General features: G+C 38.6%; 1 protein-coding gene across 4 annotated transcripts in view; it reads right to left on the bottom strand.

Moving 5' to 3' along the window:
- Positions 1-16,077, bottom strand: part of LOC309629924 (phospholipid scramblase 4-like) — a 69,257-nt gene that overhangs the window by 13,428 nt on the left and 39,752 nt on the right. The window contains exon 5 of one of the 4 annotated variants that reach the window (XM_082394523.1): positions 3,855-13,074. The exons of the other annotated variants lie outside the window; for them this stretch is intronic. Coding sequence (XP_082250649.1) covers positions 13,051-13,074 — 24 coding nt within the window. The 3' untranslated portion in view covers positions 3,855-13,050. Of the gene's footprint in view, positions 1-3,854; positions 13,075-16,077 lie in introns of those variants that run through there. 4 annotated transcript variants of the gene reach the window in all.

The following is a 16,077-nucleotide window of genomic DNA, read 5'->3' as shown; positions in this document are numbered from 1 at the left end:
TCTAGGGGACTTTCCTGGTGGTACAGTGGTTAAGAATCCACCTGCCAGTGCAGGGACACAGGTTCGAGCCCTGGTCTGGGAAGATCCCACATGCCGTGGAGCAACTGGGCCTGTTTGCCACAACTGCTGAGCCTGTGCTCTAGAGCCCATGAGCCACAGCTGCTGAGCCCATGTGCCACAACTACTGAAGCCCGCGTACCTAGAGCCTGTGGTCTGCAACAAGAGAAGCCACTGCAATGAGAAGCCCACACATCGCAATGAAGAGTAGCCCCCACCCATCACAACTAGAGAAAGCCCACATGTAGCAACGAAGACCCGACACAGGCAAAAAATAAATAAATTTAAAAATAATAAATAAATATGAAACTGGAAAAAAAAAGAAAACTCTAAAGCCTCCAACAAAAAGCTATTAGAACTAATAAATGAATTCAGTAAAGTTGTACAAGATTAATATACAGAATTCTATCACTTTTATATACACTAATAATGAAATACAGAAAGAGAAAGTGAAAAAAACAATCCCGTTTGAAACTGCATCAAAAAGAATAAAATACCTAGGAATAAACGTAATCAAGGAGGTGAAAAGCCTATACTCTGAAAACAATAAAACACTGATGAAGCACACTGAAGATGATAAAAAGAAATGGAAAGATATTCCATGCTCTTGGATTGGAAGAATTAATATTATTAAAATGGCCATACTTCCCAAAGCAGTCTACAGATTTAATGCAATCCCTATCAAAATACCCATGACATTATTCACAGAACTGGAACAAATAATTGTAAAATTCATATGGCACCACAAAAGACCCCAAATTGCCAAAGCAATCTAGAGAAAAATGAACAAAGCCAGAGGCATCACATTTCCAGATGTCAGACTATATGACAATGCTACAGTAATCAAAACAGCATGGTACTGGCACAAAAACAGACATATAGATCAATAGAACAGAACAGAGAGCCCAGAAATAGCCCATGCACCCTATGGTCAATTAATCAATGATAAATGAGGCAAGAATATGCAATGGAGAAAAGACAGTCTCTTTAATAAGTGGCACCGGGAAAACTGGACAGTTATGTGTAAAACAATGAGATTAGAACATTTCCTCACACCATATACAAAAATAAACTCAAAATGGATTAAAGACTTAAATGTAAGACATGAAACCATAAAAATCCTAGACGAGGACACAGGAATGACATTCTTTGACATAAATTATAGCAATATTTTTTTTGGATCTGTCTCCTAAGGAAAAAGAAGTAAAAGCAAAAATAAACAAATGGGACCTAATTAAACTTAAATCCTTTTGCACAGCAAAGGAAACAAATGACAAAATGAAAAGACAACTTCCAGAATGGGAGAAAATATTTGCAAATGATATGACCAACAAGGAGTTAATATCCAAAATATATAAACAGCTCAAACAACTCAATGTGAAAAAAAGAAACAATCCAATCATAAAATTGGGCAACAACCTGAATAGACATTTTTCCAAAAAAAACATACTAATGATTAACAGGCACATGAAAAGTTGCTCAATATCAGTAATTATTAGAGAAATGCAAACCAAAACAACAATTAGATATCACCTCACACCTGTCATAATGGCTATCATCAAAAAGTCTACAAAGAACAAGTGTTGGCAAGGATGTGGAAAAAAGGCAACCCTTGTACACTGTTGGTGAAAATGTAAATTGGTGCAGCCAATATGGAAAACAGTATGGAGGTTTCTCAAAAAGACAAATATAGAACTGATCCAACAATTTCACTCCTTGGTATATATCCAGAAAAAAATGAAAACACTTATTTGAGAATATACATGCACTCCAACGTTCATTTCAGCACGATTTACAATAGCTGAGATATGGAAGCAACCCAAGTATCCATAAACAGACAAATGGATTAAGAAGATGTGGTGCATATGTGTGTATATATGAAATTTTGCCATTTGCAGCAATGTGGGTGGACCTAGAGAATATTATGCTTAATGAAATGTCAGACAGAGAAAGACACAATACTGTATGATAACACTTATGTGTGGAATCTAAAAATAATACGAGGGATGTGTATAGCAAAACAGAAAGAGTCACGAATATAGAAAACAAACTTGTGGTTACCAGTGGGGAGAGGGAAGGGTCAAGGGGAAAGCTAGAGGTATGGGATTAAAAGATACAAACTACTATGTATAAAATAGATAAGGAACAAGGATACATTGTATAGCACAGAGAATTATAGTCATTATCTTATAATAACTTTTAATGGGGTACAATCTGTTAAAATACTGAATCACTATGCTGTATTCTTGAAACTATTATAATATTGTAAATCAACCATACTGCAATGAAAAATAAAAAGATGTACCAATGACATAGATAAAAAATCTCTTTCACTAACTCATTTCTAATCAATTGCTCTACGTGTATAGATCTTATTACATCCCAAATATTTCTCAAATAATTTTCCTCTTTTCTTCCTTAGTACCACTAACATACTTAAACTAACTGCTTTCTATACACAGTCATAAAGATGTAACCAAAATACAATTCAAACCACATTAGTCAACTGTTGAAATCTTTCAGTCCGTCATTAACACATTCAGGATAAAGCTCAATCTCTTAGAGTGCACACATGGCCCCTCTGCCTCTGTCACCCTCTATCTCATCACTTCCCAACACCGTGTTTATCATAATCCAGTTGCTAGCAAACTCCCCATTCACTATGCTATTTGTCATTTCTGCTCCTTGTTTAATTTCATCCCTTTGTTCTGGAATCCTTTCCTGTTGTGAGCTCCCATATCTGCTCTTTACCTGGGTAATTCCTATGTAAGACTTGGCTCAGGCCTTACTCCCAAAGTCTTTCTAAGTCTTCTTGCTATTCTTTTTTCACCCCATTGTGTTAAATACTCTTTCTATGGACCTTCCAATGCCTCTCCCTATCATCATCCTCACACAGTATGTTACATTTAGCTTTGTAGGTTCATGTATTGCCTTCCCAACAGACTCACAGCCCAATGCGGGCAAAGACTGTGTACAAGTTGGCACCTGTATAACCTGTTCTTAGCACAGTAGTTGGCATGTGATTGGATTCAGTACATATTTTTAATGGATAAATGCATTGTATCTTTTACTAGAATTCTTGAATAGTCACTTACAAAGTGCCAACTAAATGGAAAATAGCACAGGCATTTTGGCCAAAGACATATTGTGTGTTCTATTTTTCTGATTTTCACCTCATTTAAATTATATTAAGATTCAAGAACATTTGAAAATGCATCTTGAAAACAAATTAACAGTACACTGAATACCTACTTGTTAAATTAAACGTTTTGATGACAGTTGTAATTTTTTCTCCATTTCTCTGGTACACATCCAAAGAGGAGGTTACAATCATTGTTTTATTTAACCGTGTTTACACATTCCCATTCCTTTACTCTGCAGAGGTTTTCAATAAACTTAAAATGTTCTTAGACACAAGAACAAATATGATACAATCTACCGCAAAATTAGACATGAGCTAAACATGATCTAATAATATCCATTATGCGTTTATTTTACATTTTAATATTTATTTGTGCTCTGCTAGACCTGAGCCAAGTCTTAAATGATTGGCTTTAGTACACTGAGACATGACTGAGTTTCATACGGGTAAGGAAAAAATAGAAACCAATGGAGAGATATCAACTACACCACATATGTGTTTAAAAATAATTGTAGACTAAGAACATATTTTAGATGATTTAAAGAAAGCATTTTATATGAATCATATCATGAAATGCATAAAAATATGATTTTTAATACTTATTTGATATTCCTAATAACTCTGAATACCGCAGAGTAGAAAATTAACTCCTTACTTTCACATACCAGAGGGTGATAACATCCTGCTTTTCAGATGAAGAAAACTAGTGCACATAATCCTCTGCTGCTCTCTTAGATCTGTGATGTCATGACTTGTAACTGCTAGAAGCCCTGGCTAGAGGTGCCATTTCACCTTCAGTTCCATGTATCCACAAAAGATTTTGTGTTAACATCTAAGGATTTTAGGATTACTAGGTAAACAGTTTCCTGCCACATTCTTTCTTCTTGATTTTTAAAAATCTATTTCAATCATATACTTTTTAAAAAACAGATTTATTTAGATATAATTCACATACAATAACATTTACCCTTTCAAAATGTACTGTTCAGTATTTTTTGGTATATCCAGAGAGTTGTGCAACAATCACCACCAAGCAATAATAAAGAGCCCAAAACACACAATAGTCTGGCTGTCAGCCCAGACCATCCCTACTCTTATGTTCCTTGCCTGCTCACTCTTAAATTCCATCTCCATCTGCTTCCTGACTTTTTGATCCTTTTTCTCATGTAACGCTTGCTTCTGCCCTGGAGATTTGGCATTTATATTTTGTCTCTGATTTCTGACAGTCTTCAAGAACTTTGGCATAGAGCTGCTCACCAGCTCTCTCATTTTGGTTACCTCCCGGGGTGCTCCTGCCTTAGCTGTTCTTTAAAAATCTATGCATGGTTATAGCCCACCCCAACACTCCAGCCAGTTAACTATTTCCTGTAAGAGGGTCATGCAAACATTTTGCTTCCAATTTTTGTTTCTTGGGACTCAGTCTTCAATGAAGCTCTAACAACATGGATGAGCCCAGAATCTCTTGATATACATCGCTTGTGAAACAAGAGGTGAAGAAGAAGAATTTCTCCTTGTTGAGGAGAAATTTAGGGCATCCCCGGGAATTGGGAATTGCTTCTAGGCCAGGTACATAAAGATAGGAGGTATATATACCCCAGGGAGGTGCAGATGAGTTGCCTGTGGCTCCTGAGTCTAGATCATCCCTGAAGGCTTTGCACAGATATACACGGGTGATTCTCAGCACAGAATGAACCACGTCTCAGAGTTCATATTGGGAGTAGGAGAGTATGTGAGGGAGCATTTTTGGCTGTCACTTTGATAGGGACATTATTGGCACTGAAAGGACAGGGACCAGAGATGTTGAACTTCCTGCAGGACATAGGTCAGCCCTGCACAAAGAGTATTTGTTAGTGTCCTGCATGACTTTGAATGCCTAATGGGAGACGTGAAAAAATAGGTGTCATCAAGTGTTGAATGAGTCTGAATGGGTGAAGACTACTGACCTATCCCATCAGCTCTCTACATGTCTGCTGCCTATGGTCTTACACCCTGCCCTAACCAGTGACGTGGGCCACAAACCCTGCCCTGCCCTCCTGGGGCTGCCCTGAACACCAACCTGACCTCTGACAGGGAGATCTTTCTTTTCCTTTTCCTCAGAATAAGCTGGTTATGAGGTCCAGGAAGAGCTATGGTTGGACAGCTCCAGCACTGGGAAAGGGTTCCAGAGCCAGAATAAGAGTGTGGACTCTGCACCCAGACCATGTAGATTTGAACTACAGCTTTGCAACTTACTTACTATCAGTTAAGACCTTGAGGAAAACACCAAACTTTCTCTTGCCTCAGTTTCCCCCTCTGTAAAAATGGGGTAATATTGGTCCCTGTCCTAGAGGTTTGTTGTAGGATTAAATGTGTCAATAAGTATAAAGTGCTTGTGAGAGGATCTGGTATAGAGTAAGTAATATGTTAGCTATTATTATCAAGAAGTCTACATCACTGATGACTTATCCTGGCATAGGAAGGTCAAATGCCACATCAATCAAGATATGTGACCTTGAGCATTTCACTTTATCCATCTGACTTTGTGTTTCTTACTGTAAAATGAGATGAATAATTCCTGCCTCTATTTGTCCCACAATGACTTAAAGGTTATCTTGCAAAGGCTCAGGGCACACAGCAGCAAGCACCGCATAATGCAGGCAGGAACTCACAGGTGAGTGTCAGCAGGAGCAAGAGTCCCCTGCTTTTACAATTTCCTGGAGAGATGTGTTTGGGGCATAGGGCTGGGTGCTGGCAGAGGTACTTTGCCTCCTGCTGTTTTCTCTTTTTAATGGGGAGTGCATAACAGTGATATGCCTTTGGGGAATAGACGCTTTGAGCTTTGGTGCCAGTTTTTTAAAGATGTACTGGAAAAAGCCAGCTCTCTAGCACCTGGAGACGGTGAAGGAAGTGGCCTGGCCACCCACAGAGAGAGGTCCACAGTCAAGAACCAGCACTCCTGTTTTTCAGTACAAGAGTAAAAGATAAAATGTAAGTAAACAGATTTTTAGAATTGTTAAGCACTATGTAAATTATTCTACTTATGAATACCAAAAAGTCATGGCAAAAGATTACAATGAAGAATACCATATGTAGACTATATAGTGCACACGATATTATGTTCTTAATCTTAAATATATAACTTTGTTTAAATAATAAGCGTTTCTGATTTTAAAATGACCTTTACTTATGACTGATAGCTCACAACTGGGAAAAGGGACGCCAAGGATTGTGGGGGAGAAAAGCAAAAGATTGTTTTAATTAATGTAATTCTTGTTCTAACACTAATAGCAAGATTTTAAAGTCACTAATTTTTATAACCTTTATAATACATTCAGTTATTTGTAAATTCACTAGAATAAAATTCACATGTGTAATTCATATGTGATGCTGGAACTCGCAATGGAAATTTAATTTGCATGGCCACATTTCGGAGAGGAAACTGAAAATAACTTGCCCCAAATCCAACAGGTGATATGTGACAGAGCTAGGACTCACATCTGCATCTGCAACATTGTAAACCAATAATTTCCAGTACCAGACAGAAATGGAAAATATTTAGCTTGCTTCAATATGTAAAGTGATACTGCCTGCTGGCCAGGGCTGGCCTCAAGGGCCTCAGAGAAAGTGCAGTTGTATGGAGTGCCACATGGTAACCTAGCCCATTATCAAGATACTAAATACTAGCTGCAGTCCAGAAAGCTTCCTCATGCCCCTTTCAAGCAAACCCCCACTCCACTCATTATAGGCAACAACTGTTCTGATTTTTTTCTTACCATAGAAATTTTTGCCTGTTTATAGATGCTATAAACGGAATCGGTATGTACTCTAGGTGTGCAGCTTTTTTCGCTCAGCAGAATATTTATGAGATTAGTCCATGCTGTTGTATATACCAGTAGTTCATTCCTTTTATTGCTATGAAGTTTTCCATTGTATGAATATATTACAATTTCTTTATTCATTATCCTTTTTTTCTGACCCAGATCCTTTTACTTATTTTTAAATTTTTTTTATTGAAGTATAGTTGATTTATTATATGTTTCCGGTGTACAACACAATGATTTGATATTTTTATAGATTATCCTCCATTTAAAGTTACTATAAAATATTGGCCATATTCCCTGTGCTGTACATTACATCCTTGTAGCTTATTTATTTTGTATCTAGTGGTTTGTACCTCTTAATCCCCTTCGCCATCGTGCCCCTCACCTACCCATCTCCCCACTGGTAACCACTAGTTTGTTCTCTGTAACTGTGAATCTGTTTCTGTTTTGTTATATTCATTCTTTTTTTTTTTAGATTCAACATATAAGTTAAAATATACACTATTTGTCTCTCTCTGACTTACTTCACTAAGCATAACACCTTCCAGATCCATCTATGTTATTGCAATGCAAATGGCAAAACTTCATTCCTTTTATGGCTGAGTAATATTGCATTGTATATATGTATATATATACCACAACTCCTTCTTCCTTTTTTTTTGGTTGCACCACGCGGCTTGTGGTATACTATTTCCCAGACCAGGGGTCGAACCTGGGCCACCACAGTGAGAGCACTGAGTCCCAACCACTGGACCACCAGGGAACTCCCTGTACCACATCTTCTTTATTCATTCCTCTGTTGATGGACACTTAGGTTGCTTCCATATCTTGGCAATTGTAAATAATGCTGCTATGAACATTAGTGTTACTGTTTTTGTTTCCTTTGAATACAATATCCAGAAGTGGTATTGCTGGATCATATGGTAGTTATATTTTTAATTTTTTGAGTAAACTCCATACTGTTTTCCATAGTGGCTCTACCAATTTACATTCCCACCAATAGTGCACAAGTGTTCTCTTTTCTCCATATCCTTGCCAACACTTGTTATTTGTAGACATTTTGATGATAGCCATTCTGACGGGTATGAGGTGATACTGTGGTTTTGACTTACATTTCTCTGATGATTAGTGATGCTGACCATCTTTTCATGTGTCTGTTGGCTATCTGTGTGTCTTTTTTGGAAAAATGTCTCTTCAGGTTTTCTGCTCAGTTTTTGGTCAGGTTTTTGTTTGTTTTTTGATATTGTGTTGTATGAGCCTTTATATATTTTGGATATTAACACCCTAGCAGATATATCATTTGCAAATATCTTCTCCCATTCAGTAGGTTGTCTGTTCATTTTGTTGATGGTTTCCTCTGATGTGCAAAAGCTTTTAAGTTTGATTTGGTCCCATTTGTTTATTTTTGCTTTTGATTCCCTTGCCTGAGGAGACAGATCCAAAAAATATTGCTATAATTTCTGTCAAAGAAAGTACTGCCTATGTTTTCTTCTTGGAGTTTTTTGGTTTCTGGTCTCAAATTTAGGTCTTCAATCCTTTTTTTTTTTTTTTTAATTTATTTATTTTTGGCTGCATTGGGTCTTCGTTGCTGCGTGCAGGCTTTTTATTTATTTACTTATTTTTGGCTGTGTTGGGTCTTCATTTCTGTGTGAGGGCTTTCTCCAGTTGCGGCGAGCGGGGGCCACTCTTCATCGTGGTGCGCAGGCCTCTCACTGTCGCGGCCTCTCCCGTTGTGGAGCACAGGCTCCAGACACGCAGGCTCAGTAGTTGTGGCTCACGGGCCTAGTTGCTCCGCGGCATGTGGGATCTTCCTGGACCAGGGACCGAACAATCCATTTTGAGTTTATGTTTGTATATATTGTAAGAAAAAGTTCTAATTTCATTCTTTTACATGTAGCTGTCCAATTTTCCCAACACTACATATTGAAGAGACTATCTTTTCCTCATTGAATATTTTTGCCTCCTTTGTCATAGATTAATTGACAAGAGCATAGGTTTATTTCTGGGCTCTCTATTCTGTTCCATTGATCTATATGTCTGTTTTTCTGCAAATGCTATGTTGTTTTGATTACTGTAGCTTTGTAGTATGTCAGAAGTCAGGGAGCATGATACCTCTGGCTTTGTCCTTTTTTCTCAAGATTGCTTTGGCTATCTAGGGTTCTTTGTGGTTCCAAAAAGTTTAGAATTACTTTTTCTAGTTCTGTGAATAATGTCATGGGTATTTTGATAGGGTTTGCACTAAATCTGTAGATTGCTTTGAGAAGTATGGCCATTTTAATAATATTAATTCTTCCAATCCAAGAGAATGGAATATCTTTCCATTTCTTTTTATCATCTTCAGTTTGCTTCATCAATGTTTTATAGTTTTCAGAGTACAGGCCTCTCACCTCCTTGGTTAAGTTTATCCCTAGGTGTTTTACTCTTTTTGATGCAATTTTAAAATTAAAATTTTAATATTTCATAATTACTGTATAGAAAAGCAGTGGATTTCTGTATATTAATCTTGTATGCTGCAACTTTACTGAATTCATTTATTAGTTCTAACAGTTTTTTTGTGTGTGTGGAGACGTTAGGGTTTTTTACACATAATGTTATGTCATCTACAAATAGTGAAAGTTTTACTTTTTCCATTCCAACTTGGATACCTTTTATTTCTTTTTCTTGTCTTATTGTTGTGGATAGGCTTACAATAACATGTTAAATAGAAACAGCAAGAATGTGCATCCTTGTCTTGTTCCTGATTTTAGAGGAAAAGCTTTTAGTTTTCACTAGTGAGTATGATGTTAGCAGTGGGTTTGTTATAGATGGCCTTTATTATGTTGAGATGTGTTCCCTCTTTGCCCACTTTGATGAGTGTTTTTGTCATGAATGGATGCTGAATTTTGTAAAATGCTTTTTCTGCATCTACTGAGATGATCATGTGATTTTTATCCTGCTTTTGTTAATGCGGTGCATCACACTGATTGATTTGTGAATATTGAACCATGCTTGCTTCCCTGGAATAAATCCCACTTGATCATGGTGTATGATCCTTTTATAAAATATAGCTGAATTCAGTTTGCTAATATTTTGTTGAGGATTTTTGCATCTATATTCATTAGAGATATTGGCCTGTAATTTTCTTGTTTTGTAGTGTCTTTGTCTGGTTTTGGTATCAGGGTAATGGTGGCCTCATATAATGAGTTTTCGAATGTTCCCTCCTTTTGAATTTTTTGGAATAGTTTGAGACAGATAGGTATTAACACTTCTTTATGTTTGGTAGAATTCCCCTCTGAAGTGGTCTGGTCCTAAGCTTTTGTTTTTGGGGAGTTTTATGATTGCTGATTCAATTTTAATTCTAATAATCTGTCTGTTCAAATTACCTATTTCTTCTTGATTCAGTCTTGGAAGATTGTTATGTTTCTAGGAATATATCCGTTTCTTCTAGGTTGTCCAATTTTTTGGCATATTATTCTCTCATGATTGTTTTTATTTCTGTGATATCAATTGTAATTTCTCCTCTCTCATTTCTTACTTTATTTGGGCCTGTTCTTTTCTTAATGAGTGTAACTAAAGGCTTATCAATTTTATTTATCTTTTCAAAAAACAGCTCTTGGTTTCATTGATCTTTTCTATTTTTTTGTTTCTATTATATTTATTTAGGCTCTTTTATTATTTCCTTCCTTCTGCTGACTTTAGGATTTTTTTTTCCTATTTTTGTAATGGCTTTAGATGGTAGGTTAGGTTATTTATTTGAGATTTTTGTTGTTTCTTGAGGAAGGCCTGTATTGCTATAAACTTCTGTTTCTGTAGAAACATCAGCTGATACCCTTATATGTAACTCTTTCTCTTGTTGCCTTAAATTTCTCTTTATATCTAACTTTCACCATTTTAATTATGACATGTCTTGGTGTGGGTCTATTGGGGTTCATCTTGTTTGGGACTCTGTGCTTCTTATTCCCAGATATCTCTTACCTTCTTCAGCTTAGGGAATTTTTCAGCCATAATTTTATCAAACACATTTTCTACCCCTTTCTCTCTTCTCCTTCTGGGACCTTTGTAATGCAAATATTAGTATGCTTGATGTTATGTTAGAGGTCCATTAAACTATCCTCATATTTTAAAATTTGTATTCCTTTTTGGTATTCTGATTGGGTAATTTCCATTATTCTGTCTTCCAGATTACTTATGTATCACTGAATCTGCTAATTCCTTCTAGTGTACTTTTCATTTCTGTTATTATTATTATTTTTTTAGCTCTGATTGGTTCTTCTTTACATCTTCTTGTTCTTTGTTGAAATTTTCACTACAGTCATCTTTTCCCAAGTTCAGTTAGCATTCTTATTACTATTGCTTTGAACACTTTATCAAGTAAATTATTTGTGTCTGTGTCATTAGGGTTTTTTCAGAGATTTTTTTCCCCTTGTTTTCTTTTGAAACATATTTGTCTTTTCATTTTGTTTAACTTTCTCTGTCTTTGTAGATTAGATGAAACAGTTACCTATCCCAGTATTAAAGGCATGTCCTGTGTGGGAGCATTCCTATGCAGTTTGTGTGTGCCCACTGGCTTTGGTGGGAGAGCTGGATCTGAGATCTGAAGTGAGCACAGGCTATGTCTTCTCCAGGGGTACAGTGGCAACCAATGCATTGGTGGGATGTAGGGCTGGAGTGGGAGGATCTAGAGCTAGAGCCAAGTATGAGTCAGGGCTCCTCCTATGCTCAATGGCAGTCACGACCTTATCAGGGGTAAGGGTAGGACCCAAGGGGTGGAGCAGGAGCTGTGAGGGAGTTGGATCTCTCATGGGTGTGATGGCAGTCTCCATCTTGGTTGGGGGTGTCGCCAAGGCCCAAGGACTTGGGGCTGTACTTCTGTGATGGTTTGACATTTTCCCCCAGTGTGCATGCCCTAGTTTTAGGCTTGGGTGGGGCCAGAGAGGTTGGGGCCATACTACTGAGTAGGTTTTATTTCCTCCCAAGTGTAAACATGGATGTTTGTGCCAGAAATGGTGGTCTTCTCCCTGGAGCTGGTTTTACACCCTCCTAAGTGTGTGCACACATGCATATATCTGCAACGGCTGCCTCTGCCCTGGTCAAAGGCAGTGCCAGGGCCCAAGCCAGCTATGTTTCCTCTTAGTGTGCACACCCTCATTTGCAATGGCTGCCTCTTAGTTGGGATCAGCACCAGAGCAAAAGGGGCTGGAGCAGGAGCCCAGTGAGAGCTGGGGGTTTATGCTAGTGGTGTTCCTGGCAAGCCAGCCAGAACACCAGGCAGTTTTCAATTGGCTGTTGCCATGCTGTGACTAGGAGTAAGCAAGTCTGTGTGTGTACTCTTGAAGGGCAGAGTCTCAGTTTCTTACAGCCCTGTGGTAAGCCTCACTGATTTTCTTTTTTTTAAATTAATTTATGTATTTATTATTTCTTGGCTGCATTGGGTCTTCGTTACTGTGCATGGGCTTTCTCTAGTTGTGAGTGGGAGCTACTCTTTGTTGTGGTGCACGTGCTTCTCACTGCAGTGGCTTCTCTTGTTGTGGAGCATGGGCTCTAGGTGCATGGACTTCAGTTGTTGTGGCGCACAGGCTTAGTAGCTCTGCAGCATGTGGGATCTTCCCAGACCAGGGCTCAAACCCATGTCCCTGCACTGGCTGGCAGATTCTTAACCACTGCGCCACCAGGGAAGTCCCAAGCCTCAGTGATTTTCAAACCAGCTAAGAGGGCTCATCTTCCTAATGTCAGACCCCAGGGCTGGGGTGCCTATTATGTGACTTGAACACCTCACTCCCAAGAGGGACTCCCCAAGCCTGTGATATCCCCCTATCTTCTGGGTCCCCCTAGGGCTGTGGGTCCAGACTAGAGCGCTCCTCTTCCCTACCTACCAGACTCCATGTGGATCTTTCTTTATAGTCTTGGTGGTATAAGAGATGTTCTGCTAGTCTTCAGGTCAATTTCAGAGAGAGTTGTTCCCTATGTAGTTGTAGTTTTGATGTACGTGTTCATGATGAGGGAAGGTGAACTCAATGTCCTCCAACTCCACCATCTGGATCCCACCTTCTTTATCCATTGTCCTCGATGGAATCATGAGCTATTTCCAGGCTTTGGCTATTATAAATAAAGACTGCTATAAATATTTTTATACAAGTGTTTTTGTGAACATGTGTTTTTACTTCTCTCGGATAAACATGTAGGATTTGAATTACTGTGTCAAAATGTAAACATATGCTTAGTTTCATAAAAAATTGCCAGAGTTTTTCCAATTTGGTTATACGATATTACACACCAGTTAAAAATGTATGAGAGTTACAAGTGCTTCACATTCTCCCCAACATTTAGTTAGGTCATTCTTTTTCATTTTAACCATTCTGATGAGATGTGTAGAAATCTTCATGTGAATTTATTAGATATCTTCCTGTCACAAGCAATATTGAGCAGTTTTTCATGTGCTTATTGGTGATTTATATCTCTTCTTTTGTCAAATTTCTGTTGAAATATTTTGCTCATATTTAATAGATTTTCTTTTGTCTGTTAATTATTGAGTTATAGGGTTTTTTTTAAAAAAATATATTGTACATAGCAGTCTTTTGTCAGATATGTTTGTAAAGTTTCTTCCCTGTCTTTGGGTTACCTATTAATTTTTTTAATGTCTTTTGATGACAGACTTTTTACTTTTCATAAAGTCTAACATATTTTTTTCTACTATAGTTATTGCTTTCTTAGTTTTGTCTACAAAAACTTTTGCTTAAATCCACATTTCAAAGATATTATGCTATGCTTATTTTTCTAAAGTTTTACAGATTTAGCTAATATATTTTAGTTTATGTTATAGCTTGAGTTAACTTTTCTGTATGGTATTAGATAGTGTTTGAAATTAATTATTCCCATATGGATATCTACCTTTTCCAGATCATTTGTTGAAGACATTCCTATTCCTTTTGGAGTTCAGGGGCACCTTTGTCAAAACTACCAAAAATATGTGATTGTATTTCTGAACTCTCTATTCTGTTACTCTCTATTCTGTAATCTGTTTATCAGTCCTAGACTAGTTCCACATTTATCGTGATTGTGTTGGGATTGCCCTAAATCTATAGATCACTGTGGAGTGAATTCATGCCTTAACAATTTCAGGTCTTCAAACCAATAAACCCCAGTAAATTGATTCCATTTATTTAGGTCTCCTTTATTACCTTTCATCAATGTATTGTAGTTTCCAGTGTGAATGTCTTCCATCGCCTTTGTTAAATTTCCAAATATTTTGTTTTTTGATGCCATTATAAATGGAATTATTTCTGTAATTTCATTTACCAAATTTTTTTCCTGTTAGTGTATGAAAATACAATTGATTTTTAATTGTAATCTGTGAGCTTGCTAGCTCATTTATTATTTTTAGTATCTTTATTATAGTTTCCTTAGGTTTTACTATGTTAAAAATTATGTCATCTACCAATAGAGACAGTTTTGTTTATTTTTGGACTTTAGGCCTTTTAAGTATTTTCATTGCCTTACTGCAATCAGCTTACAGCTCCAGTACAAAGTTCAGTAGAAATGGTAGGACTGGGGACAGAGTCAAGATGGCGGTGTGGGAAGATGCGGACTTCACATCTCCCCACAACTAGGGTGCCTGCCAGATGCTGGTGGGGGACCCTGACGCTTAAGGAGATGGGAAGAACCCCCAAGCGAACTGGTAGGACATGGGGGGACTTAGGGAGGAAGAGAAGTGGAGGCCAGACAGGACTGGCGCCCCTGAGGGGTGGCTGAAAGAGGGGAGGGGTTCCCATTCCTGGAGGGACCCTCAGGAGCTTGGATCAGGGGGCAGCATGGCCAGAGTTTCCCCTGCCCAATTAGCCGGGGAAGTCTGCCCAGCTCTTGGGCTGGGTCCTATGCCCTCAGAGGTCTCCTCTGGGCTGGGTTGGTCCTAGGAGCATAGGAGGGAGGCCGGGAGAGAACAGGAGAAGCAGGCAGGAGGGGCCCTCTGGGACCAGAGGAGCCAAGAGAGGAGCAGAGGGCATTTGCCCCACTCGCTCGGGCCCGGGAAGCCTGATAAGCTCCCAGGCTAATCCCCCACCCTCCAAAGCCCACTCCAGGCCACGTGGTTCCTGGGGGCATAGGAGGGAGGCCAGGGAGATCAGGAGAGACATGTTGGAGGAGACCCCCAGGACCAGAGGTGCAGGAGAGGAGCAGGAGGCTGTATATCCCACCCACTCGAGCCCAGGGACTCTGCTGGGAACCCAGGTGGGGTCCCCCACCCTCTGAGATCAGAGGTGGGAGGCATGCCTGGGCCCCTTCTGTTCTGTTGAGCCTAAGCCCCATCCCCAAACCCCCAGAGCCATTTCCAGCCCCATGGGTCCTAAGCATAGGCCCCGGCCACCATCCAAACCTTGCCCCTGCTTAGGCCCTGCTCTCCACAGCCAAGGCCTTTTCCACTTTTTCTTTTTCTCTCCTCTTTTTACTATTCTGGTTCTGTTTTACCTTCTGGTTGTTGTTTTATCTATATTTTTATTTTTATATTTTTTCTAACATAGCCGTTAGTTTCCTAGTCTAATTTTATTTTTTACTTCATTATAGTTCTTTTTTTTTCTTTTTGCCACCCCACACAGCTTGTGGGATCTTGGTTCACAAGCAAGAGGTCCAGCCAAAGCTCCTGAGGTGGGAGCTCTGAGTCCAAACCAGTGGACTAACAGATAACCTCAGACCCGAGGGAACATTCATTGGAGTGAGATCTCCCAGAGGTCCTCATCTCAGCACCAAGACCCAGCTCTACCCAACAGCCTATAAACTCCAGTGTTGGAAGCCTCACACCAAACAACCAGTAAAACAGGAATACAATCCCACTCACAAAAAAAAGGAAAATAAAATGAGATGGCAAAAAAATATGTCACAGATGAAGGAGCAAGGTAAAAACCTACAAGACCAAATAAATGAAGAGGAAATAGACAATCTACCTAAAAAAGAGTTCAGAGTAATGATAGTAAAGATGATCCAGAATCTTGGGAATAGAATGGAGGCACGACTGAGAAGATACAATAAGTGTTTAACAAACACCTAGAAGAACTAAATAACTGTCGAGAAGTAGAATAAAGAAAAAAGAATGAAAAGAATTGAAGACAA

The sequence above is a fragment of the Balaenoptera borealis genome (assembly GCF_965194805.1).
Source record: "Balaenoptera borealis genome assembly, chromosome: 5".
NCBI lineage: Eukaryota > Metazoa > Chordata > Mammalia > Artiodactyla > Balaenopteridae > Balaenoptera > Balaenoptera borealis.
The sequence above is the reverse complement of the archived record's forward strand: the minus strand, read 5'-3'. Positions and strand labels throughout refer to the sequence as shown.